The sequence below is a fragment of the Rhinichthys klamathensis genome, unplaced genomic scaffold, assembly GCF_029890125.1.
Source record: "Rhinichthys klamathensis goyatoka isolate OS25496 unplaced genomic scaffold, OSU_Roscu_1.1 h1tg000011l_1, whole genome shotgun sequence".
Classification (NCBI taxonomy): Eukaryota; Metazoa; Chordata; class Actinopteri; order Cypriniformes; family Leuciscidae; genus Rhinichthys; species Rhinichthys klamathensis.
Genome location: NW_026606564.1, coordinates 15352320 through 15379464, shown reverse-complemented (window position 1 = coordinate 15379464; position 27145 = coordinate 15352320). Strand labels below are relative to the sequence as shown.

The 27145-nt window shown below is 37.2% G+C and overlaps 1 protein-coding gene across 1 annotated transcript; it reads left to right on the top strand.

The window, feature by feature from the left end:
• Positions 1-9664: 9664 nt before the first annotated feature.
• On the top strand, positions 9665-19222 carry rpe65a (retinoid isomerohydrolase RPE65 a). Its single transcript, XM_056265627.1, has 14 exons — positions 9665-9763; positions 9978-10060; positions 11794-11944; positions 12027-12134; positions 12565-12706; positions 12802-12949; positions 13052-13133; positions 14506-14638; positions 14750-14889; positions 15086-15215; positions 18167-18281; positions 18458-18552; positions 18640-18751; positions 18827-19222. The coding sequence occupies exons 1-14, from the start codon at positions 9753-9755 to the stop codon at positions 18970-18972; spliced, it is 1596 nt and encodes a 531-aa protein (XP_056121602.1). The 5' UTR covers positions 9665-9752; the 3' UTR covers positions 18973-19222.
• The last annotated feature ends 7923 nt before the right edge of the window (positions 19223-27145 follow it).

The window sequence follows — 27145 nt, the reverse complement described above, 5'->3', positions numbered from 1 at the left end:
TTTCAGTAATGGAGTATTCTAATTAATTACTTTTCCCATCATTGCAACGCCGTTATCGTTACTGACAATGTAAAGTGGCACATTACTACAATATGGTTGAATGAAGCACGAGGTGTCGGGCTTTAGCTACACATCAGCTGCCTGGAGAGAGCAGGGGTGGGGATGATGACACCGTTGCAAATCCGATGATGATTGGCTGGGTGGGCGGATGCCCTGCTCACGCTGTCTCACTGCACGGTCTGACTACCACTCGTAAACATAAGACAGTGACAATGACGACGAGCCAGGGAAATTCAAAGGTAGCGTTCTCGAACTGGAAGTACCGGCACCACTTCTCGCTCATTGAAATTAAAGGCAAGAATGTTTATGTGACATGCACACTATGCCCAGGAAAAAAGACTTTATCCACATCTGCCTCAAGCAACTCGAATCTTATGAAGCACCTCACATCAACGCATGCTAACACGACACTTGTTGCTACTGCTAACCCAACCCCAAGCCCAAATGCAGCTAGCGTGAGCTCCAGCGAAGGAGACCTCCCACTCTGTTAAAAACAAGCAACGCTCGATTTTTCGGGTCAGCAACTGGTGACCAAGCCCGAGCTGAACACATTGATTTCAAGGTATGTTGTTGAAAACTTGCAACCCCTGTCCACTGTGGAGTCTGAGTCATTCAGAGCTATCCTTGATAAAATACCAATACAAGGAGGAGGAAAGGCACCCCCCTTGCCGAAACACTTTTGCTAAATTCATAGACAGTGAATACGAAAAAAATTAATATTGAGCTCAAAAAGTCATTTGAGGAATTAGAGTACATTTCACATCACACAGATTCAGCCAAAGAGAACGATTTATTTTCCTTTGAGGAGGATGAGGACACCTCCTCTTCAGCAGAAAACCAGGTGGCAGACTATGTTAGATCTTCAGCACAAAATTTTAACTCTCTGTGTGGATTTTCTCTCATCAAGAAAATGTCACTACGTTACAATGCTGCTACTCCATCTAGTGCTCCTGTCGAGAGACTGTTCAGCCTAGGCAAGCTTGTCTTCTCTCCGAAGAGGAACAGACTGTCAAACAAAAGATTTGAAAAGCTTCTCCTCCTACGTTACAACCACTGGTTTAGTCGTTAGATGAGAGGAGTATTTTACTATAGATTAATGTATTGTTCATTTTCACTGAGAACGAACAACATGTTAATATACATAGAGAGTTGGATAGTGCTCTGTTTATTGTGCAGTATTATACAGGTAATTGCACTTATTAAAGGCCAGATTTTCCTTTGTTTCTTATTACCCAAGTTTACAGTTGTGTGTGTTCGTTTTGCACTTGAATGCAAAGTGTGTGAACATTATTTATTTTCAATATTTAATTTTGTTACTTTACTGAATATTTAAGAGTTGGATAGTGTTCTGTTTATTGTGCAGTAGGCCTAATATACATTTACAGAGATTTGCACTACTTAATGGCCAGATTTGCCTTTGTTTATTTTTACCCAAGTTTACATTTGCGTGTCTTAATTTTGCACTGGCCTTTTATTTTCAATATTTATTTTGTATATGTTTTTATTTCTATGCATATCATATGGCAGGCTGCAATCTATTGAGTTCATAATAAATACCAAATGTTCTAAAATACGGTATATAGTGTTTTTATTCTTCAATCAGTTAATATAAACATCTTTGGCGTTAAAGATGTTATAGACCGTAATAGCGTTATAGAACATTAAAAATAACGTCACAGTTACTTTGCTGAGTAACTTATTACTTTTACAATGTAGTAACTGAGTTACTAACTCAATTACTTTTTGGGAGAAGTAATTTGTAACTGTAACTAATAACTTTTTTTAAAAGTAAGATGAAACTTATATCGATAACCATAACACTGGTTATGATGGTCTTGAAGTGAAACGTCAGAAGATGGAGGAGATACACCTTCATGAAGGAATCTCTGGAGCAGAGAGAGGAGACGTTTGCCAGCTCATGGAGGGAACCTATTGGCTTCAGCGTCACATGATCAATGCAACCCCATCCCCTACAATTGCAGATATAAAAACTAAATGGTCATACCTCTTCACACAGAGGCATATAAATATTGAACAGCTCACTGACAAAAAAGTGCCCATATTTTTAGAATTGTCTATTCATGAGTGTGGACAAATCATAATTGAGTTTTTTAAAAGCAAACCAACCAATGATTGATGACATTCAAAGCATACTCTCCAGAGGTGAAAATGATGTGGATGCCATGGTCCTACAACTTCTCCTTGCACACTTCAAAGAGAAGTTAGATGGTGTTTTCCTTCAAGCAGATGGTAGAGGTTATTCAACAAATCTCATTTATCTGTTATCTGTTTTATGTTTTGGTTCTGTTGATCATGGTTGTGCTGTCTTTAAAAAAAAAAAATTTCAGGCATTTGTAACTCCATCTGATGTCCAGCAATCTCTTCATTTGCCAGAGAGTCCACGCCTTATATTTCTTGGTATGTAAACATTAAAGGAGTAGTTTTACCCTAAAATGAAAAGAAAGTCATCATATACCAACCCCACTGCAAAAAAAGTTTTACTTAATTTTTTTTTTTCTAGTTTCCAGTCCAGATATCTACAAATTCTTACATCAAGAATCAAGTAAAAATTGTTTTATTTTCTGAAATGTTTTTGCAAAAAAAATGAAAAAATGTTTAAGCAAAACATTTTCAGAAAACAAGACTAATTTTTACTTGTCTAGTAAATTATTCTTGATGTAAGAATTTTTAGATATCTGGACTGGAAACAAGAAAAAATACTAATTAAGTAAGTTGTTCCAATATCGTATGACTTTTTCAGGCAGAGAGTGGTAATGGTATGGGAAATATAAAATAGATTTTAATTGGCAACATATGTATGGAATAATCAACTGTGTTCAGCAAAATTGTGTGGTTGTGAAGTCCAGCTGTAACTATCTCTGACACTACTTTACTACACTACTTGTAGCCAGCAGCCATTTCACCCTGTTGAACAAGACTGGTTGAAGGCCTTGTGCCGTAAAACACACAGGAGAGCATGGAGAAGCTGGAAGAGAGGAAGACACAGCTGAAGGAAGAGCTGAAGGTGATCTATGACCTCCAGAAACAGGAGAGTGGTAAGCAAATGTTTAAATGATAATGGATGGATGCACTTTTTTGAGCTTCAATCTGATGGTTGCAATCCGCTGCCATTATAAAGCCTGGAAGCATCAGGGTGTTTATTAATATAAGTCCGATTGAAAGTCATATACACCTAGGATGGCTTGAGGGTGAGTAAATCATGGGCTTATTTTCAGTTTAAGTGAACTAATTTAAGCAGCTTTTAAAAAAAATGTCTTATATAAATGTCCCATTACTGGTGTGCATCTTTAGACAAAACAATAGTACTCACATATTTTAAGATATGTCAGTGCAAGTTGTTTTCAGTTAAAACAGCTCAAGCATGCATTTTAGCCTTGGTAAATGTCATGTTTAACATTATCATGTAGTCATGTATGCAATAAACACATTGCAAGGCTTAAAATTTAGTTACATTATTGCGGTTATTATAAAGAACTTTAAATCTGTTAAAAAGTTCAACTTCCAAAACTTCCACTTCCAAAAGTTAAACTGCCACAAGAAGATAAAATGTGCGGTGTTTATTATGACACTGTGCATGTAAATAGACACATAGAATTGATGGAGTGTAACCAGTCCATAAAAAATATCAGTTATTGATCATAACATCGCATGCATGTGTTGAAAAACATTGCATGTTTTTCATGTTGTTCAGTTTTATCCAAACAAACAGGTCGTTAAAACAGACATCTTCTATTTACACATTATCTGTTCTCTCTCTCTCTCTCTCTCTCTCTCTCTCTCTCTCTCTCTCTCTCTCTCTCTCTCTCTCTCTCTCTCTCTCTCTCTCTCTCTCTCAATATATACACACAGTCAATAATATTTTCATTATGTTTTTTTTCTTTTCTGCCTTTTAGACGCTTTCTTAACATCAATCCTGAACGTGGATCAAAAACAAATAAAGGAAAAGTAACTTCTGCGAAACCTTGCAGACTTTGAATGGATTTTTTTTTATCCCGTCAGCAAGTGCATTAAAAGAAAATATGATTACTGCATCGTTAATTCCATTTATAAAAATACAACTGGCATTTCAGCCAATTTGGTCTTTTCTTTTTCTTTTTTTGACTCTTTTCTAGGTCACTTTACATTTCTGAAAAAAACTTTCAATTTGTTAAAGGTAAACAAGGTTACTGCATTATTAAGTGCTAAGTGTTAATTGATATGGGTTTTTTAAATGGTACTTGCTTTTAACCTAAATAAATGTTTTAAAACCCAGAGAATGTGTGACTACTATTTTCTAGCGTGACTACTCTATGGAGCGAATTATGTGCCATAATTAAACAAACAAATCCAGCATTTTGCAAACAAACTCGATCTGCTTTGCAAAGGAAACTTGACTCGCAAACAAACAGAAAGCAATGTGCAAAAACAAAGGTCAATTTGGTAACACTTTATAATATGGTTCCTTCGTTAATGAATACACACAAGTATTACACATATATACACACACAATAACTACACAAGAACCAATGAGTAACACAATATTAACAATCTAGTAACTATTATTAACTAACAAGAAACTCTGATTAACGAACTAGTAAGTAATAGCGCACAGATGAAAGTGGTAGTTCACTATTAACTAATCAATAACTACTATTTTTTTAATGCTTCCCAGAGAACTACTGAAAAAGTTTATTAACAATTTAGTAACTACTATTAACTAAAAAGAAACTCTGATTAATTAACTAGTAAGTAATAGCGCACAGATGAAAGTGGTACTTGATACTTCTATGGGAATTACTAATTATTTGGATCCGTATTCTTAAGTGAAGATCATGGGATCTAACTAGTAATGACTCAAGTGTGACTACATGATCTAGTCATGATTTGTGCAACCAAACACAAAAGTCATTTCAAGCGTTTGAGATTTTTGGTGAACTTTAGTAGAACTTTAGTATACTTTTAGAAAATTTCTTTAGAAGTTTAGTCATTACTAGTTAGTTCCAACACAGTCTCATGAAAGTGCGTATCTATACCACGAATGTCATTTCTCGTGCCATTTATACGGCAAAAATGGTTTTTGCGTGCATATGCTACGCACTGAAAACCCCTTGGGTAGGTTTAGGGGGAGGGGGGTGTTGAGTGCGTGCGTATTACACGCCATAAAGTGCGTATCATATGCACACGAAAACTGCGTATCCTATAGACGCAAAAACTATTTTTGGCGTATAAATGACACGAGAAATAACATTCGTTGTATAGATACGCACTTTCATGAGATCGGGCTGTTTAGTTCCCATGATCTTCACTTTAGAATACGGATCCAAATAATTAGTAATTCCCATAGAACTATGTAGCAACACTTGAGTCATTACTAGTTATTTCCCATGATTCTTACAGTAGTTACTAATGAAAAGCCAATAAAGTGTAGAATCTTCTCACTCACAAGATATGCACTCACACACACACACACACATATATGAGCTAGGAGACATACATAAAAACATATTTTTTGGGGAGGTAGGTTAAATAATAAAATCACTGTATATGGTATTTGGATGGCTGATAACTCAATATGTTCCAGTACTCACCGTGACTCTAGTGATTCAATGCCAGTCCAGAGGAATGCCAGAAAATTGGCCACAGGACAAGTAAGGACCCGACAACTGCATTTAAAAATCCATTTCTTTAAAATTATTCAGTTGATAAATAGACAGCATACGCCAATTATTAACAGCTTTCCCAAATCATAAGTCTGCTATGCTATTACATATTGATAATGTAAACAACCTTGTGTATTGTTTACAGTAGCGGTTAAAATGTTAATGTACCGGTAGTGCTAGTCATTTGTCCTGCATTGGTTATTGATTAGTTTTGCATGAATTATGAAAATTTTCAGTTGTTCTCTGGGAAGCATTAAAAAAAATTGTAGTTATTGATTAGTTAATAGTGAAATACCACTTTCATCTGTGCGCTATTACTAATTCGTTAATCAGTGTTTCTTTTTAGTTAATAGTAGGGATGGCCCGATACCGATACTGGCATCGGGGATCGGGCCGATACTGTCCTAATATACTCGTACTCATACTCATAAAAATTCGCCGATACCACGCACCGATACCACGTACATTTTGCAAAACGAAACTGGCCGCCGCGAGTGCTTTGTCGAGGTGAACTGAGGCATAGGAAAGTATAATGTCGGCGGTTTGGGCTCATTTCAAGATAAGGGATGATGACAACAGCAAGGCAGACTGTGAGTTATGTTCAGCTAAGGTGTCGAGAGGAGGGAAAGAAAGTACATCGTTTAACACCAGCAATCTAATTAAACATCTGAAGACGCATCATAGATCTGATGGCCGAGCGCGCGCGCGGGCGGTAATGCACTCACTCTGTGTGTGCGGGTTACGGGAGAATAAAACGATTCGCGGGACTCCCGCAAACTAGTAATATCTATAAATAAAACATAAAAACTAATAGATTTTTATTCATCTCTTGCAGAAAAGCAACAAGAACAACTACAACAAAATAGAAACGATTTACAGGCCAGAGTTTCTATTCATAACATGGTTACAGCGTTGAGCGATGTAGCCAATCACAGACATATGTGTTGATTTCTTGAACGCAATGGCCAATCAGAAGCATTTAAGATAGACTCCCCTCACCGCTCAAAACGGACTTTTTTGTTCAGTGCTGAATTCTGTATGCTGGCAAATCCTCTAATTATAACAAACAAAGTGTGGATATTATGAAAGATTGATTGTGCAGTCAGCTTCATTGATAATAACAGAGATGTGTGAGATCGCGATGAACTGTCAGCTTTTAGGATTTATTAAGGGAGCGCACTTTGCGCGCATTCAGTCATGCCAGACCATGCACGCAGTAGCCTGCTTGCTTTTATGTTAAATTAACAGTGGTTTGTGTGTTAATACATTTATTATTTTACTTTTTTTTTTTTTTTTTTGACTTGTTAAAACAAGCAGAGAAGAAAATAAAAAGTCTTCTGACCTGTGTTCTAAAATAGTCGTCTTCTCTTCTGGGAGCCTATTACTTTTGCGGTAGAAATATCGGTATCGGTACTCGGTATCGGCAAGTACACAAATGTAAATACTCGTACTCGTATCGGTTTGAAAAAAAATGGTATCGGGCCATCCCTAGTTAATAGTAGTTACTAGATTGTTAATAAACTTTTCAGTAGTTCTCTGGGAAGCATTAAAAAATAGTAGTTATTGATTGATTAATGTAGCGCTAGTCTCCCGGGAGAAACACTGATTTGAAACGCGCTTGCCTTTGCCTACAGCCGAGGAAAAAGTTTCTGTCTTACTTTATTTATAATAAACATCTTGAGGTTTTCCTTTGCTAAATGTTTATTACATATCTAGACAGAAATCCACATTAGCACTTAGTAACACTTCTTTCCAGGGCCGGCGCCAAGGGCATTCGCGGGCCATGCCCCCCTAAACGAGTTACTGTGCATTTACTAAGCGAGTAAAATGATGCATTTCAACACAAAGGGATTTGTTTGTAACGGATTTGACCAGTGTGTCTTACACTGTGGGAAAGTTCTGGTGAAAGTATCAAGGACCTGTTTAGTGTTGATGCAGGAGGAGCCAAAGAAGTTCTCACGTCACCCGATGAAGGATTGTTGCAATTAAAGTCATTTGATTTGAAGCTTGGTTTTCAATCTAGGGGATTTGTGCAGTTTGGCCCAGTTGCCAAACACCAGAAGGTTGGCCATTTTCAATCTGACGATGCTTGCTACAACTTACACATGTGAGGTCAAGCTTGTTGTATATGAATGTAACAAAAAAATATGTTACAATAAAAAAGAGTTCCTCTGTTTTAAGTCAACACCTGCATCAGTGCTTGCGAATCACTTCTTATGAGTCCTTATTGCTCTTTCAAGATCAAATATGTGTAAGTTTAGTCATTAAAAAGAGAAAACTGGTTACTGGATGTGAATGCCTTTGCTTTGTGGAAGTGAGATTAAGTAAATCATGGTTTTCTATGTACAAGTTTATTAGCATGCACTGTAAAAAATAATCCTGTAAAAAAAACGGTAAACTACTGGCAGCTGTGGTTGCCAGCATCATACCGTAACTATACGGTGTGTTACTGTTTTTGTGTTAGAGCATAAAGCTGTTAAAGTTTTATACTGTAGCTGACAATACGGTATTTAGCTGTTAATTTCAAAAACAGTAACACACCGTATGATGCTGGAAACCACAGCTGCCAGTATAGTTTACCGTTTTTTTACAGGATTATTTTTTAGTGTGTTCTCTCTCTCTCTCTCTCTCTCTCTCTCTCTCTCTCTCTCTCTCTCTCTCTCTCTCTCTCTCTCTCTCACTTACACACACACACACATACACTGTATATATTAGAGTTTTTAAACTCTACATCACTGGTTTGCTTCAAAATTATGACATTAGGCTACTGTTACTCAAACATGACATCATCTTTTATAGGTATGGGTAGAGGGACATCATTTCATAATTTTATTTTTATGTTATGTTGTAATATTATATAAGGCACTAGTTTAGAATAAGACATTTTATTTAAATTCAGTACTCTCCTTTGCAAACACGTGCTTGTTTCATTTGGCCTGTGATGCGAAAGCAAACATTCTCCAGAGTTAATGCAAATCTGTTGAGGAATGTGATAAACGCTGAAAGCCCTTTGTTTGTGTGCTGCAAAAAGCCTTGGTGATCTCTGAGGTTGCAAAACTTGGGAAATAAAATAAGCAGCACTAGCTTTTATGAGACATGCATGAGGCAAGGAAAAGAAAATCAAGATATAAAAGAAAAATATGCTCTTGGAGGAAGCAATGTTTAAAGTTAATGGGGACTTTACATCAATATTTTATTGCAATCAGTTGTCAAATCACACCACATTAAGACGGACAGTTTGCACACTTGTGCTACAGTACACTATGAGATACATCATGTTTAAAACATCAGCTTTTGCCGCTAGACTCATTTATTGTGAGTCTTGTTTTCCCAGCGGACTGGGAAAACAATGTGTTGGTTGTTCTGCCATAATATGGCTTACACACTCTCTCCTAAAGAATGGCTGTTTGAGGACAAAAACACGTGTTAGGGTTTTGTTTGAAGGATATTTATTAGGGTTATTTTGTAAGGCTATCTAAACATGTATCTAAACACTTTTTTTCATGCAATCCATTTTTATTATGCCCTTCCAAAAAAAAAAAAAAAAAAAGTTTGAAAAAAGAACTAAAACCCAGTGAGGCAATACTCCATACCTCAGATAGACTTGTTATAAAAAACCTTTATGTAGAATGTCCTTTTTATGTTTTATAATGGGCTAATGTTTTATTATTAGCCGAATCAAGTCTTTGTTGGAGGGCTTTGTCAGCTGACTTTAGCTTATTTATGTTTCTGACGTTTTACAATCACGTTTTGTCTACCTTGATTGCATCACAGCTTTTAGCTGCGTGAAAACCTCAAATCAGGGCAAGCAAATCCTATTTGAAGAATGGCTTTTGTAGCTTGCATCTCAGGATCTTTGTACAATGGGATTGTTGTTTAGCAAATAACTGCCATTGGCTGTGACGGGGTCAAAGTTAGTCTGCGCAAAAACTGTGTAAGAGGATAAAGTATAAAACCTATAAACTCAGGGCTCCGCTGACAAACCAACAAGAACAAGCTGTGTCTCAGACATTCACTGTCCCAGCAGCAATCATGGTTAGCCGGTAAGTGACATTTTTGTTTTGTGGTTTTGATAGTTTAACATACCTGAGATATCTGGATGAACAGTTTGTTTTGGATTTATATTACTTTATGTCATTGGAAAATATGTTTGTAGTTATTTTTTGTAAATGGTTAAAATCTGTGCATTGATTCTCTTAAATTTGCCATCCTTTGTATTTAATAATTTTAATTTAAATCTATAAATATTATTTTCAGTTTTGAACACCCTGCTGGAGGCTATAAGAAAATCTTTGAGACCGTGGAGGAGCTGAATGAACCTCTTCCAGCAACAGTCACTGGTATTTCCTTCAGTCTTCAATCTTCACAAATCTTTGACTTATTTATTGATTGGTAAAAATTTGTAAAAAAAAAAAAATTGAGTGATTATATTCCACTACATGAATTACTCCAATAAAAAACTTAAGGAGAAAAAGATTTGCTTGTTTGACCTGCCAAAGACCCTCGCTGCGTTTGTAATCACATACACATACAGCAGCTCTGTATATTCCTTAGGCATCACTGTCGAAGAGTAATTAGCTGGTGAAGTGGATTTACTTATTGTAGAGTTAACGAAAGTTATCATGCGCATTGTAATGTTTTAAGCGGACTTCATTACAAAGGCCAGTAGACGATTTTAAAACGAGCGGCCGATAAATCCGTAAGATCTTACCTTCATGCTGTGGAAATATAGACAGCGAGCACTGTGCTGAAAATGGGCAGAAGTACAGAAGGTCTATAGTATGCGAAAAACAGTATCCCAAAAGAGTAGTATGTCTGAATACATAGGCTGCGTCCAAAATGACATACTGTCTTGAGTAGGTACTTATTTTAAATAATTACTTTGTGACCTCTAAAAAAAGTGTGTTCTGTATAGTATGAATGTGTGTAGTATGAATGTAATCCAGACGTACTGCATTCGCCATGTTGTCATTATCACGTGACCTACCAGCGTCAGTTGCATCGCTTCGCTGCCATTCATAAATCCTCTCCTGTGGCCTCATGGGATAGTAAAGTGTCCATCGTTCACACACTTCAGAATCTCACCGGAAGTAGTAGGTCATCCGGGTACTCTTTTATGTGTACTGTGAATTCAGACATACTTCTTTTGTCACATACTGTTTATTAGTGATGTAGTACTCGAGTCCGGTCTCGTCTCAAGACCGATTTCTGCTTTCTCGGACTCGTCTCGGACTTGTTCCTTCAAAGACTCGGTCTCGACTCGGACTCGACCCTTCAAAGACTCGGTCTTGACTCAGACTCGGCATAGGCGGTCTCGTCCCCATCACTAGTTAAGACTGCTCCTCTAAACAATTCCCAATCTAGCTTAGTCTGTAGCCCTAACTGTTGATTATTAACTGGGGTGATCATGAATATCAATCATGAATATCAAAACTGACATGTCGAGACAAAATCTCGACTCGGACTTGCTTCCTCAAAGACTCGGTCTTGACTCGGACTCGACTGTATTTGAAAACCAACGGACTCGGTCTCGACTCGGACTCGACCCTTCAAAGACTCGGTCTTGACTCGGACTCGGACTCGGCGGTCTCCCCATCACTACTGTTTATCGCCTACTATATAGTAGGGAGGTATGCGATTTCAGATGCAGTATTAAAAAAACAGTAGGCGAAAAGTTCACGGATGACCTCCTACTTCTGGCGAGATTCTGAAGTGTGCATTCGATAGATACTTTACTATCCCATGAGGGGATTTATGAATGGAAGTGAAGCGATGCAACTGGGTCATGTGACAGTAACAACATGGTGGATGTAGTACATCCGAATTCCATTCATACTACATATTATATAGAACATACTTTTTTAACGGGTGTGAAGTAAATTCAAATTCAAATGTAGTACCTACTCAGACAGTACGAACAATTCATGCATTAAGGGTCAGGAAACAACTTGAGTTGCATTTGAACTCGAGTTGCTCACATGAGCAACATACTATGTGCTAACCACCATTTTCTAGTGTATAGTTCTGAGAAGAATAAAACAAGAAGGCTTGTGAATAATGTGCATTTTTTTAGGGCGCATCCCCTCGTTTATAAAAGGGAGTCTGCTCCGTCTGGGTCCCGGTTTGTTTGAGGCTGGATCTGAGCCCTTCTACCATCTTTTTGATGGCCAGGCCCTCATGCACAAGTTTGATTTCAGCAATGGACAGGTCACATATTTCCGCAAGTATGTCAAATGATCTTTTTGTTTTCTCTGTTTAAAGGAAAATAATACAAAACCTATTGACCATGGTGTTTTGTTTTCCCAGGTTTGTCAAAACGGACGCTTACGTGCGTGCTATGACAGAGAAACGTGTGGTCATTACTGAGTTCGGCACCTGCGCCTATCCAGATCCCTGCAAGAATATCTTCTCCAGGTCTGACTGGACTTTAGGCTCGTTCACACCAACGATAACAATATAGTTTTAAAAAAATCTAAATATAAAAGAATAGCAGAGTCCCCAGCACAACTATAACATTAACGACAGAGAAGAGATATCATTGGAATCACTTTCAGAACGATTTTTGAACGATACAAACATTGACAGCCAATCAGAATCCATCCTGCTTGAACGAGCTCAAGCATTTAAAGAGACAGACAACAAAACTGCAGCATGCGCTTAAAATAAACAGAACGATATCGTCTGCTGGTGTGGGCGCAATATAGTTATGGTTATAGTTATCGTTCTTGGTGTGAACAGGCCTTTAGACAAACTGTTGTAGTTCAACGAACTGAAAGCTTTAGCATGCATGGCATAATGCTTATGGGTTTGGTGCATTTTTTACATTTTGTCATTTTTTTGACAGGTTCTTCTCGTATTTCAAAGGTGTTGAGGTGACAGACAACTGCCTGGTGAACGTCTACCCTATCGGAGAGGATTATTATGCTGTCACAGAGACTAATTATATCACCAAAGTAAATGTGGACACCTTGGAAACCTTGAAAAAGGTAATGCAAAGATTTCTTGTATATTGATTTGAATGTTTTGTAGTCCTGAATAGCTTTCCAGCATCTTAAGAAATATAACTTAATCATTCCAAAAGGTTGACATGTGTGATTACGTCAACATAAATGGAGTAACAGCCCATCCCCACATTGAGAAAGATGGTACAGTGTACAACATTGGGAACTGCATGGGGAAGGGAGCCTCACTGGCCTACAATATTGTCCGAATCCCACCTAAACAAAAAGGTAAGCGGTCTTACAATCATTGAGAATCATTTAAAGAAGTTGGTTAAACGATGACTAATGCTCACTAAACTCATTTGGTTAAATGCTAACAAAATCTTTCAGACAAATCTGACCCCATTGAAAAATCCAAGGTGGTTGTGCAGTTCCCAAGTGCTGAAAGGTTCAAGCCATCCTACGTGCACAGGTAATAGTCAATCGATTAATCATCAAATTGATGATGCCTCCAAAAGCACATGAGAAAATAAATACAAATACTTAGAATCAATGTTTCATTTAACTCTAATTTATTACAGGTAATAACAATGATGAAATTAAAAATAGCTACAGTACTTTGGCCAAAGAAACTTTATTGTGTAGATCACTAATAAAAAAGGATCATGTAGTCAGCTCACCGTAAATTAAACCTGATATATCTTCATTTGAAACTATTTCCATTGTTGGTGAAACAATGTTGGCAATATATGGCCGGTTTCACAGACAAGGTTTAATAGGCTTAGTTTAAAATGCATGTTTGAGCTGTTTTAACTGAAAGCATATCTTAAAATATGTCAGTGCCATTGTTTTGTCACATGATGCACACCAGAAATGTTTTTTTCTAAGGCATGTTTAAAAACATCTACTTAAATGTCCTAATTTAACTAAGGCATAATCCTGGCTTAATCTAAACCCTGTATGTGAAACCAGACCATAGTGTCTAAAATGTAAGTTCCTCAATATTAACTCCTTGTTTATGGAAGGTCTGACTCTGGATATCAGCATGGCTTGTGTTATATGCTCAAAAATGCAGTACAGGGGTCAATGACATGATGCTCATGTGTTTGTCATATTCATTTATTCAAAAGCTCATTGAAATGCAATTCATTTAATGAATTATATTGCAATTCAAAAGTTCCAAATTAAAATTTATTCTGATATTTTTTGGGGAAATAAAGTTAAATTAAAAAAATGTCAGGGTGGTGCAACTGTCCTGATATCATAATGGATAGAGACTCGTTAAATGAATGAAAGTCTTGAAAAGAAAACCTACTTAAACATAGTTTGGCAAGACCTTTCATTATTATTTCTTAGAATTTTTTTTAATTAATTTTTTTAACTTCACTGCTTATTTAATATCTGAAAAACATTTTTCAATCAAATCGAAGACTTGTGGTACAACCAACATGCAAAAAACTAACAACAACAACAAAACCTGTCAAGGTCAGTAAGTCTCACCAGATAATTTGACAATTTTGTAACAAGTCAAGGTTAGTTCAGGTTGAAAATGTCATGTGGTTCAACTGCCCAAAAAGGCAACGAATATGCCTATATATACAGTATTTTTAAAAAAACATTTGACAAAAATTATTAGATGTGTACACTCCTATGCATTAAAGGTGTTTTTATGTTTTAAGTGTGCTTATACCACATGACATTTGAGTCATTAAATTTAAAGTTTTGTCGCAAATGGTATAAAAAGCCGCCTTTCCACCGTCGGGCCGAACGGTTCTAAGAACGGTAAGGAACAGTTCCATATAATAAATAACACCCATTTTCCCTATATGTTTTTCCCTTACTAGTTTTGGGATGACCGAGAACTACTTTGTCTTTGTTGAAACACCAGTCAAAATCAACCTATTGAAATTCCTGAGCGCCTGGAGTATTCGAGGATCCAACTATATGGACTGCTTTGAATCTGATGAGGAGAAAGGCGTATGTTCTTGTTTATTTATCACTTAAGGATAATATACGAGTTAAATGACATGACAGAACTTTAGGAGGCTTTGAGTCTTTTCCTTAGATCTGTTGTGTCCATTCATACAGACGTGGATACACATTGCAAGGAAGCATCCAGGGGAATACATTGACTATAAATTCAGAACCTCTGCAATGGGTCTTTTCCATCACATCAACTGCTACGAGGACTCAGGGTTCATTGTTTTTGACCTGTGTGCCTGGAAAGGGTAAGTAAAACAGAATTATTTACTTGCATGAAAGTTTTAAAGCCATTCACCACCACTTTAATTTATGATTATTTTAGTAGGAACATTTATTGGATGTATGCGCATTTATTTTTATTCATCATCACTATTGTGTATAGTCATGTATAACAACAACTGGTTTCAGGTAAGATAAGGTATTATTTTTTTTCCTCTTTAGCTTTGAATTTGTCTACAACTATCTGTGGCTGGCAAACCTCCGTGCCAACTGGGACGAAGTTAAAAGAAATGCCATGATTGCCCCTCAGCCAGAAGTGAGGCGATACGTCATTCCTCTGGATCCCTACAAGGTAAAAAAAAAAAAAAAAAAAAAAAACTTTACAATAAGGTGCCATTTGCTACCATTAGTTAACAAGAACTAATAATTAAAAACACTTCCAAAGCATTTATTAGTCTTAGTTAATAATAATTTCAACATTTACTAATACACTATTAAAATAAATGTTTCTGTTAAAGTGCCCCTATTATGCTATTTGAAAGGTTCCTAATTTGGTTTGGGAGTCTCCTACAACAGGTTTACATGCATCCGAGATCAAAAAACACTTTAATTTTCTCAAAATATACAGTAAATTGCAGCATCAGCTCTTTTCTCAAAGTGTCTTAAGCTGTTAGATAAAGGATCTGGTCTGCGCTGATTGGTCAGATGCCTCAGTCTGTTGTGATTGGTCTACTCTGCTCTGATTGGTCAGATGCCTCAGTCTGTTGTGATTGGTCTACTCTGCCCTGATTGGTCAGATTGCCCAGTCTGTTGTGATTGGTCTATTCTACTCTGATTGGTCAGATTGCCCAGTCTGTTGTGATTGGTCTACTCTGCTCTGATTGGTCAGATTGCCCAGTCTGTTGTGATTGGTCTACTCTGCTCTGATTGGTCAGGTGGCCCAGTCTGTTGTGATTGGTCTACTCTGCTCTGATTGGTCAGGTGGCTCAGTCTGTTGTGATTGGTCTACTCTGCCCTGATTGGTCAGATGGCTCAGTCTGTTGTGATTGGTCTACTCTGCTCTGATTGGTCAGATGACTCAGTTTGTTGTGATTGGTCTACTCTGCTCTGATTGGTCAGATTGCCCAGTCTGTTGTGATTGGTCTATTCTGCTCTGATTGGTCAGATTGCCCAGTCTGTTGTGATTGGTCTTCTCTGCTCTGATTGGTCATATGTCCAGTCTGTTGTGATTGGTCTACTCTGCTCTGATTGGTCAGATGGCTCAATCTGTTGTGATTGGTCTACTCTGCTCTGATTGGTCAGATGGCTCAGTCTGTTGTGATTGGTCTACTCTGCTCTGATTGGTCAGATTGCCCAGTCTGTTGTGATTGGTCTACTCTGCTCTGATTGGTCAGGTGGCTCAGTCTGTTGTGATTGGTCTACTCTGCCCTGATTGGTCAGATGGCTCAGTCTGTTGTGATTGGTCTACTCTGCTCTGATTGGTCAGATGTCCAGTCTGTTGTGATTGGTCTACTCTGCTCTGATTGGTCAGATGGCTCAATCTGTTGTGATGGGTCTACTCTGCTCTGATTGGTCAGATGGCTCAGTCTGTTGTGATTGGTCTACTCTGTTCTGATTGGTCATATGTCCAGTCTGCTGTGATTGGTCTATTCTGCTCTGATTGGTCAGATTGCCCAGTCTGTTGTGATTGGTCTACTCTGCTCTGATTGGTCAGGTGGCTCAGTCTGTTGTGATTGGTCTACTCTGCCCTGATTGGCCAGATGGCTCAGTCTGTTGTGATTGGTCTACTTTGATCTGATTGGTCAGATGTATATCGGAATATTAGCTCCGGAGGCTTCCTCAGCACTTAATACACATACAAACATTAGCAATGGCGTTGTTGTTTGCGGGTAGCCAATGAAGACCATAGGCTGTCATTATGCAAATTTGTTACAATACTGCGTAGATTCGAGCAGGAAGTAAGACTGGAATTACAGGCAAATCGTTTCAGAATAGCTTCTTTCTTTTGGGAGACAAAAACTCATTTTATGTATACTTTGATGTTTGACATTTTTCAACCTTTTATATTCACAAACAGCTATATTATATTACACTACATGAAAGGTAATATTTAAAAAAGCATATATGGGGCACTTTAATATTATTTATTGGACCTGAGCAATGAACAGTTGTATTTTTATTAACCTGTTAACTGTCACCCCCCTTTTTTTGAATAGACATGAAAATGCACATTTCGAACTTAAATGGTTGTAATTCAAGAATGCTTTGGAATATAGACGTAAGATTGGTCTTGTTTTAAAGAAGACATTTGGCAGATTTTTGTAGAAGTGAAATAAATTAAGAAAGTGAAACAGAAAAAAAGTTATAGAAGTTTGAGTTTATGGAAATGTACAATGTAAAAAAATTAATTATTCATATTTTATGTAAAATATATATTTTCAAAACCTGGGCTACTCTAAAACTGCTGAAAAATCAAAGCCAAAAATCTGAACAAGTTGTGTTTCAAATTTTAGGTTGATATCTCAAAAAATGAGCTTTCAGTAAGATTTTGTTTGGGCGCAGTACCAAACTTTTTCACTAGGTCACAACCAGACTCCATTACTGCCCATATAAGGGCGCCTCCATTTCCATATGTGTTTTGAGTGATATGAACCATTATTTCCACAATTTTCATACAATTTATGAAGTAGAAATCTTATTCAGAAGTAGTATGGGAAGTTTGGCAGATTTTGATATGAATTCAACCTCTAAGAAACACATACAAAAAACATGCATGTGCATCATAGCTCGCTGTCACATCACAAATGGTGAATTTATAATTTTTGTCTTTATAGTTCAAACATTTTCAGAACTTTTTTTCTAAAATAATTGAATGGATGCTATCTTTTGAACTCTTGGCATGAAAACAAACTGAGGTTTCTACCATTTTTTCATGATTTTTCATGTTCATTACGATTTCAAAATAAAGGTCTGAACACGCCTTAGGAGTATGAAAATATTCTTGTTACAAATTGATAAATTATGGCTCCTCTGTAATTTATTTTGAAAATCAGTCACCAAATATGGAAACTGGAGATTGTAAGCTTTCAAATGATATATAGTTTGTCAATATTACTTAAGGTTTTTACTAAGATATTATTGCTTTAAAAATATAATGGCAAACGTCCCACCTGTGGGACGGTGACAGCTAACGTTAATAGGACCTTATTGTAAAGTGTTAACAAGCCACATAGGATTAATATTTGTGTGAGAAAAATACTGATCCTTCAGGATTGATGACCCTTTAACACTGATTTCTTATAGGAGGAGCAGGGCAAAAATCTGATCTCTCTGCCGTACACCACAGCCACAGCCACAATGCGTGTTGATGGGACCATTTGGCTTGAGCCTGAGGTGCTTTTCTCTGGTCCACGACAAGGTACGACAAACTTAATTTATAGTTGTTATGCCAACTTTTGCTTCCTTTTTGTTTAAGGTACAACTTAATTTCTCAAATAACATATATTTTTTTTCCTGAAAGCTTATTAACATGCTGGACATAAAAAAATTGAGGTAAAGTTTTGACATGTTTTATCATGTGTTTGAATCTCAAAGCTTTCGAGTTTCCCCAGATCAACTACAAAATGAACAACGCAAAGAATTACACCTATGCCTATGGACTGGGCCTCAACCACTTTGTCCCTGACAGGGTATGAATAATCATACATCATCTGTTCAGTGTTTTATAACAAGTGTTGAAGAATGTGCTTTTTTAGGCTGTCTTTGATGATTCATAGATTTGCAAGCTGAATGTGAGGACTAAGGAGACCTGGGTATGGCAGGAGCCAGACGCATACCCTTCAGAGCCGCTCTTTGTGCAAAACCCCGATGCGGTGGATGAGGATGATGGTGAGTGAGACATGCCATATTGACAATATTATATCTTGTCAAGTGTGTATTTTTTAATGCTTTGATGCTTAACAGGTATCCTAATGACAATTGTGGTGGCGCCTGGAGCCCAGAGACCAACATATTGCCTGATCTTGAATGCCAAGGACCTGTCTGAGATTGCAAGGGCGGAAGTTGAAATCATCACTCCGGTCACTTTCCATGGAATGTATAAGCCATAGAGTGGTTGGTCCCACTGAGCACAGTGCTGATAAAGTTACTGTAAAAAACATGATATTGTAAACAATAAAACTATGATATTGCATATTTATGATTTGCTTGAAATCTGTTCTTTGCAAATGCACAAAAAACTTTTTTTTTAACTCATCCAGTAGTGTTAATGCAGTTAATTAATAATATTGCTGTAAATTAAGGTTCCCCAAATAAGCAAACCAAAGAGGACAGTGGTAAGGAACCCAAACCCCATCAGAATTGGAGAAAGAAAAAAACCCTGATGCAGTGGATGAGATATTTTGTGTAAAATATCTCTTGATATTATAGTTCAAGAACTGAACTGAGCCTATTGTCCTCTGTTTTATAGCTGAATCTTTTTTTCTTCAAAACGGATAAAGTTTGCAGCATCGACTCTGTTATTGAAATGAATTGAATCAACATTTAACTGACTCAAAATAAAAACGACACTACTGTCTTCTGTATAGCTTGTAACGCTTTAACCAGCTTGCCTGAATGGTTGTAGCCAAGTGTAAGCAGAGACTCGCGTAACTGATATTCCACAGTAGTTATTTATTATCAGCGTCGTCAATCCCCCACACACGGGCCAGTTTGCAAAACACTCCACTAACAACTGCGTTACTGAATAGAAATAAAACAGGATAAGAGCAACAGGAATATAAAAGGGACTTTGCACTGCACGCATACATGCGATGTTCACAGCTCGAACTCCTCATACCGACTGCCCACTCATTAGTGAGGGAGTAACAGAGTGCGTTCCACCTTAAAGGCGCAGTGCCTAATTCCACTTGTTACAAGATGCTTATAGCTGAACTGAACTTCTTTCATAATGAATGCACTTTAGACCGTCATTGAACTGAACTGAACTGAGCTGAATAATGAAACTATTATGAGAATTTGTATGTATATATATATATATATATATATATATATATATATGTATAAAGTCGCTGTTTGGATTTAAATAGGCAAATGCTTAATATGATTGGATCATTATTGCAGTGATTATTATGTTTCTAGCATGTTATATTTTTGGCAACATTTCTTCTTAACCTAATTGATGGAGTGTGTAGCTTTTCATTTCTTGAACAACCATGTAGGAAGACACATCATGGCCCTATTCCAGGATGACAATGTTAAGATTAATCAGGCTCAAATTGTAAAATAAATGTTGTGGTATTATTTCCATCAATAGGTGCATCAATGTTTCGTCAAGATCTTGTATTGACAATGCAAGAGTCCAGCACTCTGTAAAGTCTCCTCCAGCACATCCAGGGGCGTAGCAACCGGGGGGGACGGGGGACACACGTCCCCCGCACTTTTAGAAACAGGTGATTCTGTCCCCCACATTTTTGTTTTTTCCCAGCGCCAATATTTCCGCCCGTGTTCTCTGATTTGTTACTTAGACTTGAGTGAACTAACATTCAGCCAATCTCAGCGTGAATCATCTCTTGGGCGTGTCTGCCATGAGCTTCAAATCTCTTGTTTCGAATTTTCATTCGTTAGTCACACAAGTCACTTTGCTGTTTGGCCGTCTGGGATAAAATGCACCCCAGAAAAAAGCAGAGGACGATTATATCCTTTTTTCAAACACACACTGTAAGTATAATGTGTTACAGTGTGTTGCGATGACATGAATCACGCGTAAAGTTTCCTTGTTATGATTTTACCAACTGTAACGCAGTAAGAGAACCCATATGGACCTCGTCACGTCGCTCCGGATTGTGCCGACGAGTGTGTGACTTGTCGCTTTGGATAAAAGCGTATGTTAAATGAGACAACAGATTATTCCCAGCAGGCACACAACGTCATTAGACGTTGATATTTGGTTAAATTTCGGTTGCGACGTCGGGTGACCAAAATTCTATATAAATTCATCTAATGTCAATGTTTAATTGATGTCCAATGCCGACGTCAGCTGACGTTGAGATTTTGTTGTTTTTGCGTAGCCAAAATCCAACATTGTCAAATTGACTTGACTTCAACCCGATTTTCATTTTCAACCAAAATGCAATGTCTTTCCGACGTCATGTCCAACGTCAATCTAACGTTATAGACGTCGGGTACCTGCTGGGTTGGGCTCTGCTGTCTTTGTGCTGCTCGCATCCTTTCACAATAAATCAAATTTGGGTAACACTTTAGAATACTGTTTCTTACTTACTGCATAACCAATAAGGAATTACTGAAGAACTAATAGGTAATTCTTTACCTATTACCTATACCTATTACCTGTTCTTTACCTTTACCTATTCTTTAGCACTTAAGTCACTACTGTTAACTACTAAGGAAGATGTGTTAACTAATCAGTATGTAATAGAATTATATGATTGTGTTAAGTATCAGTTAGTAAATCAATAACTACTTAATTCTGTCATACCTCCGGAAGAGCTACTATTAATTATGGTTCAAGAAAAATAACTATGAAGTAACTACTAATGAACAGTCTTTGTATTTGTGTACTTCACATTTGTGAAGTACACAAATACACAGCAGTTACTACAATAATCTATTTTATCAGTGGAGTGGTGGATGAAGTACACAAATCAAGTACTTGAGTAAAAGTACAGATACCACAATAAAATATTACTCTAGTAAAATTATAATTAGGCCTATTCATTTTCAAAATGACCTTAGTAAAAGTACAAAGGTAATTAATTTTTAAAGTACTTGAAAAGTAAAAAGCACTGATTTTTTTCTAGCCAGTTTCAGTCATTCTTCAGCCCTAATAAGGTAGATAAGAGCAGACATTTACCTATAGGATATATTGATATGCAAATAACTTTTTATTTCTTTAGCAAAACTTAAAATAATGTACATTACATCAATAGTGGTTTTTTTTTACAGTAAGTCTGAGTTGAGTCAGAAGTGGTAATTCTTTATTAATTAAGGGGTTCCCTATATTTTCACTTTAGAATACTGTTTCAGGTTCTAAGTCATTCCTGGAAAATTATCTAATAATTCTTTATTAATTACTAATAGGTTCCCTATATTTTCAGTTTCCCTCAGTTGTTGCCTCAAATACATGAATTTACTCAATGGCATGAATAAATGCTGAGGAAAACAGACACACAGTACTGTATATAAAATATAAAACTAATCTGAGGTTAGTTATGCCAAAGCACTTGTGTGGGGTTCCTTTCTGAAATTGATTTCTTACAGAACACACTCACAAAACCACACAGGCAAACATTTAACTTCAACATTATATTTATTTGTTAAAATTACTACTTCTATTAATAACATTAGTGAATAAGAAAGGTCACAACTCAATGTAGATTTGGATGACTGTTCATTAGTTACTTCTTAGTTATTTTTCTTGAACCTTAATTAGTAGATAATTTGTAGTAGTTCTTGACAGAATTCATTAGTTATTGATTTACTAACTGTTTCTTAACAGAGTCACAAAATTCTATTACATACTGATTAGTTAACGCATCTTCCTTAGTAGTTAACAGTAGTGAAGAAGTAGTTAATGAAGAATTACCTATTAGTTCTTCAATAATTCTCTATTAGGTATGCAGTAAGTAAGAAACAGTATTCTAAAGTGTTACCAAATTTGTTTTGCGCCGAATATCTTATCATACTTTATCAAATTTTAGTCTTTTAATTTATTACTGCTATGTCCTAGCTGGTCTGTAGGAAAGGCAGGCTGTGACGTCACTGACAGAGAGAGGGGAGGACAGTTGCTCGACCCCTCCAGAATGTGTACAGGTGAGATTTATAAAAACAAAGAGGATTGAAAATTTTAAGGCAGTGTTTTCCTAATTGGGACTACTTGCCACTATTTTAGGGAATTACACATCAATTTAATTCCATTATTTTTTTTTATGTTCAAACTGTTAGTTAAACTAAACTAAATAAAATTAGTTCTATGTATAAAGGCAGTGTGTTCTAATAGTGTTAAGTCCTGTATTAGGCTATTTATGGGTTGCTAAATCTAAATGAAAAACTTGTGAAGTTGTGTTTAACTGTGGAAATGGCAAATGAATCAATAAGTTAGTGATCCACCTCCCCCTATATGCTGTTTATATCGTTTTTTAGGATGTTTGTGAGGAAGTGTCAGTCATGTGTGAGGAAGGGAAGGAAAGAGAGGAAGAGAGAGAGGGAGATGAGGGAAAAAGTGAGGAACCATGTGAGAACCGAAGAGAAGAGAGAACTGATTTGATGAACAGGGAAGAATCTGCAGACTCTGACCAACATTTCTCAGCAACAAAACCAAACCACCCTGATCCCAAATTTATCATAAAGCAGACACTGTCAGACCGTGCCCTTTCATTTCAGACACAGTGGTACAGCAAATTTAAATGGCTCCATTTCGATCCAAATGTTGAAGGTGTTTTGTGTTTTTATTGTAGCAAAGCTTTTAAAACACAAGTATCTTCCCTTGCGAAAAATACAGAACCAGCATTTGTTTCAACTGGTTTCAAGAATTGGAAGAAAGCTCTTGAACGATTCAGTTCACATGAAAAATAAGATTGTCACAAGACAGCAGTAACAACATGTGTATATGAAGACAGATCAGTTAAGGTACAGCTGTGTAGTGTTCAGGCATCACAACAAGAGGAGCGAGAGCAAATCTGTTAAAAATCATTGGTGCTGTGCAGCTGTTGGCAAGGCAGGGCTTGGCCCATGATGATAGTCAGGGAAATCTTCATCAGGTGCTGAAATACAAGGCAGAAGAAGATCTGTGTCTCAGAAAGTGGTTGTCAGGCAGAAAGGACTACACTTCTGCTCAAATTCAGAATGAGCTCCTTCGTTTGTCGAGCAATTCTATCATCAGAGATATCGCAGACAATATAAGATCACTCCCTCAGTTGCAGTTTTCTGTAATGATGGACGGAACGCAAGATGTTTCAGGCAAAGAGCAAGAAGCAATTTGTCTCTGTTATGTAGATAACGATTTGATGATTCATGAAGAGTTTATTGGCCTTTATGAGGTATCTGTGGGGACAGGAGAGAATCTTGCAAAGGTTGTGAAAGATGTGTTGGTTCGTTTAAATTTGCCCATTTCTGGATATTACGAGGGCAGGCATATGATGGTGCAGCAAATATGGCTGGCAGGTATTCTGGAGCACAGGCCATCATTAAAAAGGAACAACCTCTTGCCCCATACATCCACAGTGGTGCCCATTGTGTAAATCTCATTCCACAGCATGCTTGTACTGCCTCACGTGTTGTCCACAGTGCTTTACAGTGGGTTCATGAGTTAGGAATTTTGTTTGGGCAGTCAAGTAAATTTAAAACTTTGTTCAAGGAAGTTGCAAAATCTGTTCAAGGGTCCTTTCAAACTATAAGGCCCCTTTGTCCCACAAGATGGACAGTTCGCTCCAGTGCTATTCATGCAGCGCTGAATCAGTATGAGTCTGTAATGCTTGCTCTGAATGAAATGGCAGCGGGCAGCTCAGACACGGCTAACAGGGCAAATGGACTACATGACAGATTCCAGCAGGGAAATGTAGTTCTTGGTCTTCTGCTTGCCTTAGAGGCTATAGAAGAATTGGAGAATCTCAACACATCTCTCCAAAGTCGAACACAGACCATTAATGGTATGCTTTCTGCTGTTGCTTATGTGAGGGATGCTGTTGCAAATAAAAGAAATTCAGAGAGGTTTCAAATTGTCTACACCAAAGCATCAGAAGCTGAGAGAAGTTGCAGTGGTCTCAGGAGGCTAAAAACATGACTTCGTAGTACCATGACACAAACACGGCTGAATAGTGTTGCTGTGTGTCATATACACAAGGAAAAACTTGATCAATTATCAAGAAAAAGGATTGCTCAACAATTTGTGGCCTGCAAGGAAAGCCGAAAAATTCAGTTCGGAAGTTTTGATTAAAAATCTCACTTCAATTGTGATAATATTAAAATATTGTAAATACATTGATTTAGGCTTTATTTATATATTTTTATAAAATGTATGTTGTATAAAATTACTGTAGATGTAATATGTATACTCATAGAACACTTTTTTTGTCCAACTGTTATGAATTGAGATAAAAGTTATTGTTCAAGTGTAGTGTTATACACTTATTGTAAATATCATAAAATATTCATAAAAATAAAGTATAGATGTTAAGTGGTCTGAAAGTCCCAAGTACTGCAGTGTTTTTTTTTTTTGAGTATTTCACAAAAACAGGTTGCTGTAAGCTATCATGGCATGTTCCCAAAATTGCCACTAGGGTGCTGTAAAATGGCAGTTGCTATAGACCTTATGCACCAGAGAAACAAGGGTGCCGCCATCTTTAGAATATTGTCTTTGAACTTCCGTTTTTGCGGTCGCTCTGTATCTATGGCATTGCTGTCCATGAGTAATTAGCTTTTGAAGTGGATTTGCTTAATGTAAAGTTAACTAAAGTTATCATGAGGATTGTAATGTTTAAAGCAGATGTCTTAACAAATGTCAGTCGACCGGGAAGATTTTAAAACGAGCCGTTCATTCATAAATATGCAAGATCGCTACAGACCGGAAGACAAAAGACAACGAGCGCAGCGCTGAAAAGGGGCGGGGCTACATAAGGTCTATTCTATCGAGAATTTATTATTATGAACATCACCTTTGGGTCACATCACCATACAGCTTTTGTCCCCCGCACTTTTATAATGGCTGCTACGCCCCTGAGCACATCCCAAAGACTTTGAATGAATTTAAGGTCTGGACTCAGAGGTGTTAGTTCATGTGTGTAAACGATTCTTAATCTACTTATGTACAGGATGAAATTAGATTCAATTATTAACTTATGCCATTTAGCTGCTTAACTAGCAAATAAAAAATCACTTGGAGCTGTAAATCTGCAATAGGCATAAAATAAAATCTGGATAAAAATATTCAGCAGAGAAGTGATGTGAACGTTTATTGCTAAAATACAATACAATACAATAAAATACAATAAAACAATAACAAAAAAAATGCAGCATTCAAAATAAATGCGTATACTCTGCTGTTTTATAAACCAATATAATTGGTTGTAATGTGTCACCCCACCCCATCGTCAAGGCTCCACTCTGTTGACTCGCCATCCTTAGCTCCGGCTTGTTTTGTGGGGAATATATTCTCACCTGTGCTGTTGTCTTCATTCCCCTGTTAGCCTGATCAGAAACACACTTTTAAATCCCTCAAGAGATGTGTTTTTTTTTAGGTGATTTATCTTCTAGACCTAGATATTGTCCACACTGTCTGAAAGAATTTCAAATTCTGTGTGCAAAATGTATATATAATTCAAAATGAAAATGAGGATACAGTATTTCTTATTACTCCGGTTTTCATAAGTTATACATTTTCCAAGCTTGTAATGTGATCAATTTTGCAACAGCTAGTCACATTTAATTTATATTATGACATGTAAACAGACATTTAGTGCCATAACACACTTTTCTTTCAGTTAGTATTTTTAAAAATCAGTTAATTCAGTAGGAAACCATCCATCTGTCTTCTATACTTGCTTTGTCCTCTGTAGGGAATCAAGTGTACACACGCACCATGGATGAAGTCAGAAGACGTTAGACAGTATGTCACTTGCATCTATAAAATGGTGCCTGAATACAGCATGGCAACACGATGCAGCATCTCGTTCCCACCTCAGGGAACCGGGTTACATTAGTAACCCTGAGACGTTCCCTATCGAGGGAACACTGGGTCATTGCGTTGATGCTTTAGGAACATTATAACCGACACCGCCATACTGAGATCTGGGAGAAAGTGTCTCAATTCCAACACAGTCCCCATTTCCGACACTGATCTACACACAACAGCAAATGCGGATATCATTATAGAGGACCCCATAGAAGGCAGGTCCTTGTCCAGACCGGAAGAAATCACAAAGCGAGCTTCCAAGTCCAGAACGGGACCCTCTGAGTCTATGGAAAGAGCAAGAGAAAGGCCAGCGCCTGTTTTAGGCTCATCCAGCAGCTCCATCAGCAAACCCTATGATCTGAGTCGCCATGCTGCCTCAACAGACACAGGACCCAAACCATGGGGTGCGTATAGTGTCACTTGACTTCATCTGTGGCCAAAGGGATTGGCATGTGTGCACACGTGATTCAGACAAGACGTTCCCATAGCGTTAACGTAATGACGCAGTGTCGAAGTTCCCTTAAAATGGAAGCTTTTGTTCCTCATCTGTCCATTTACTAAGCATGCCATGGGAAATTCACGTTGAATGGACATAA

What these genes read in the sequence shown, in the direction of transcription:
- rpe65a (XM_056265627.1), top strand. An exon ending in GACCTGTGTGCCTGGAAAGG is followed by an intron (nt 14,890 to 15,085) that starts GTAAGTAAAACA and finishes TTTCCTCTTTAG; the next exon opens with CTTTGAATTTGTCTACAACT. An exon ending in TTTCTCTGGTCCACGACAAG is followed by an intron (nt 18,282 to 18,457) that starts GTACGACAAACT and finishes TGAATCTCAAAG; the next exon opens with CTTTCGAGTTTCCCCAGATC.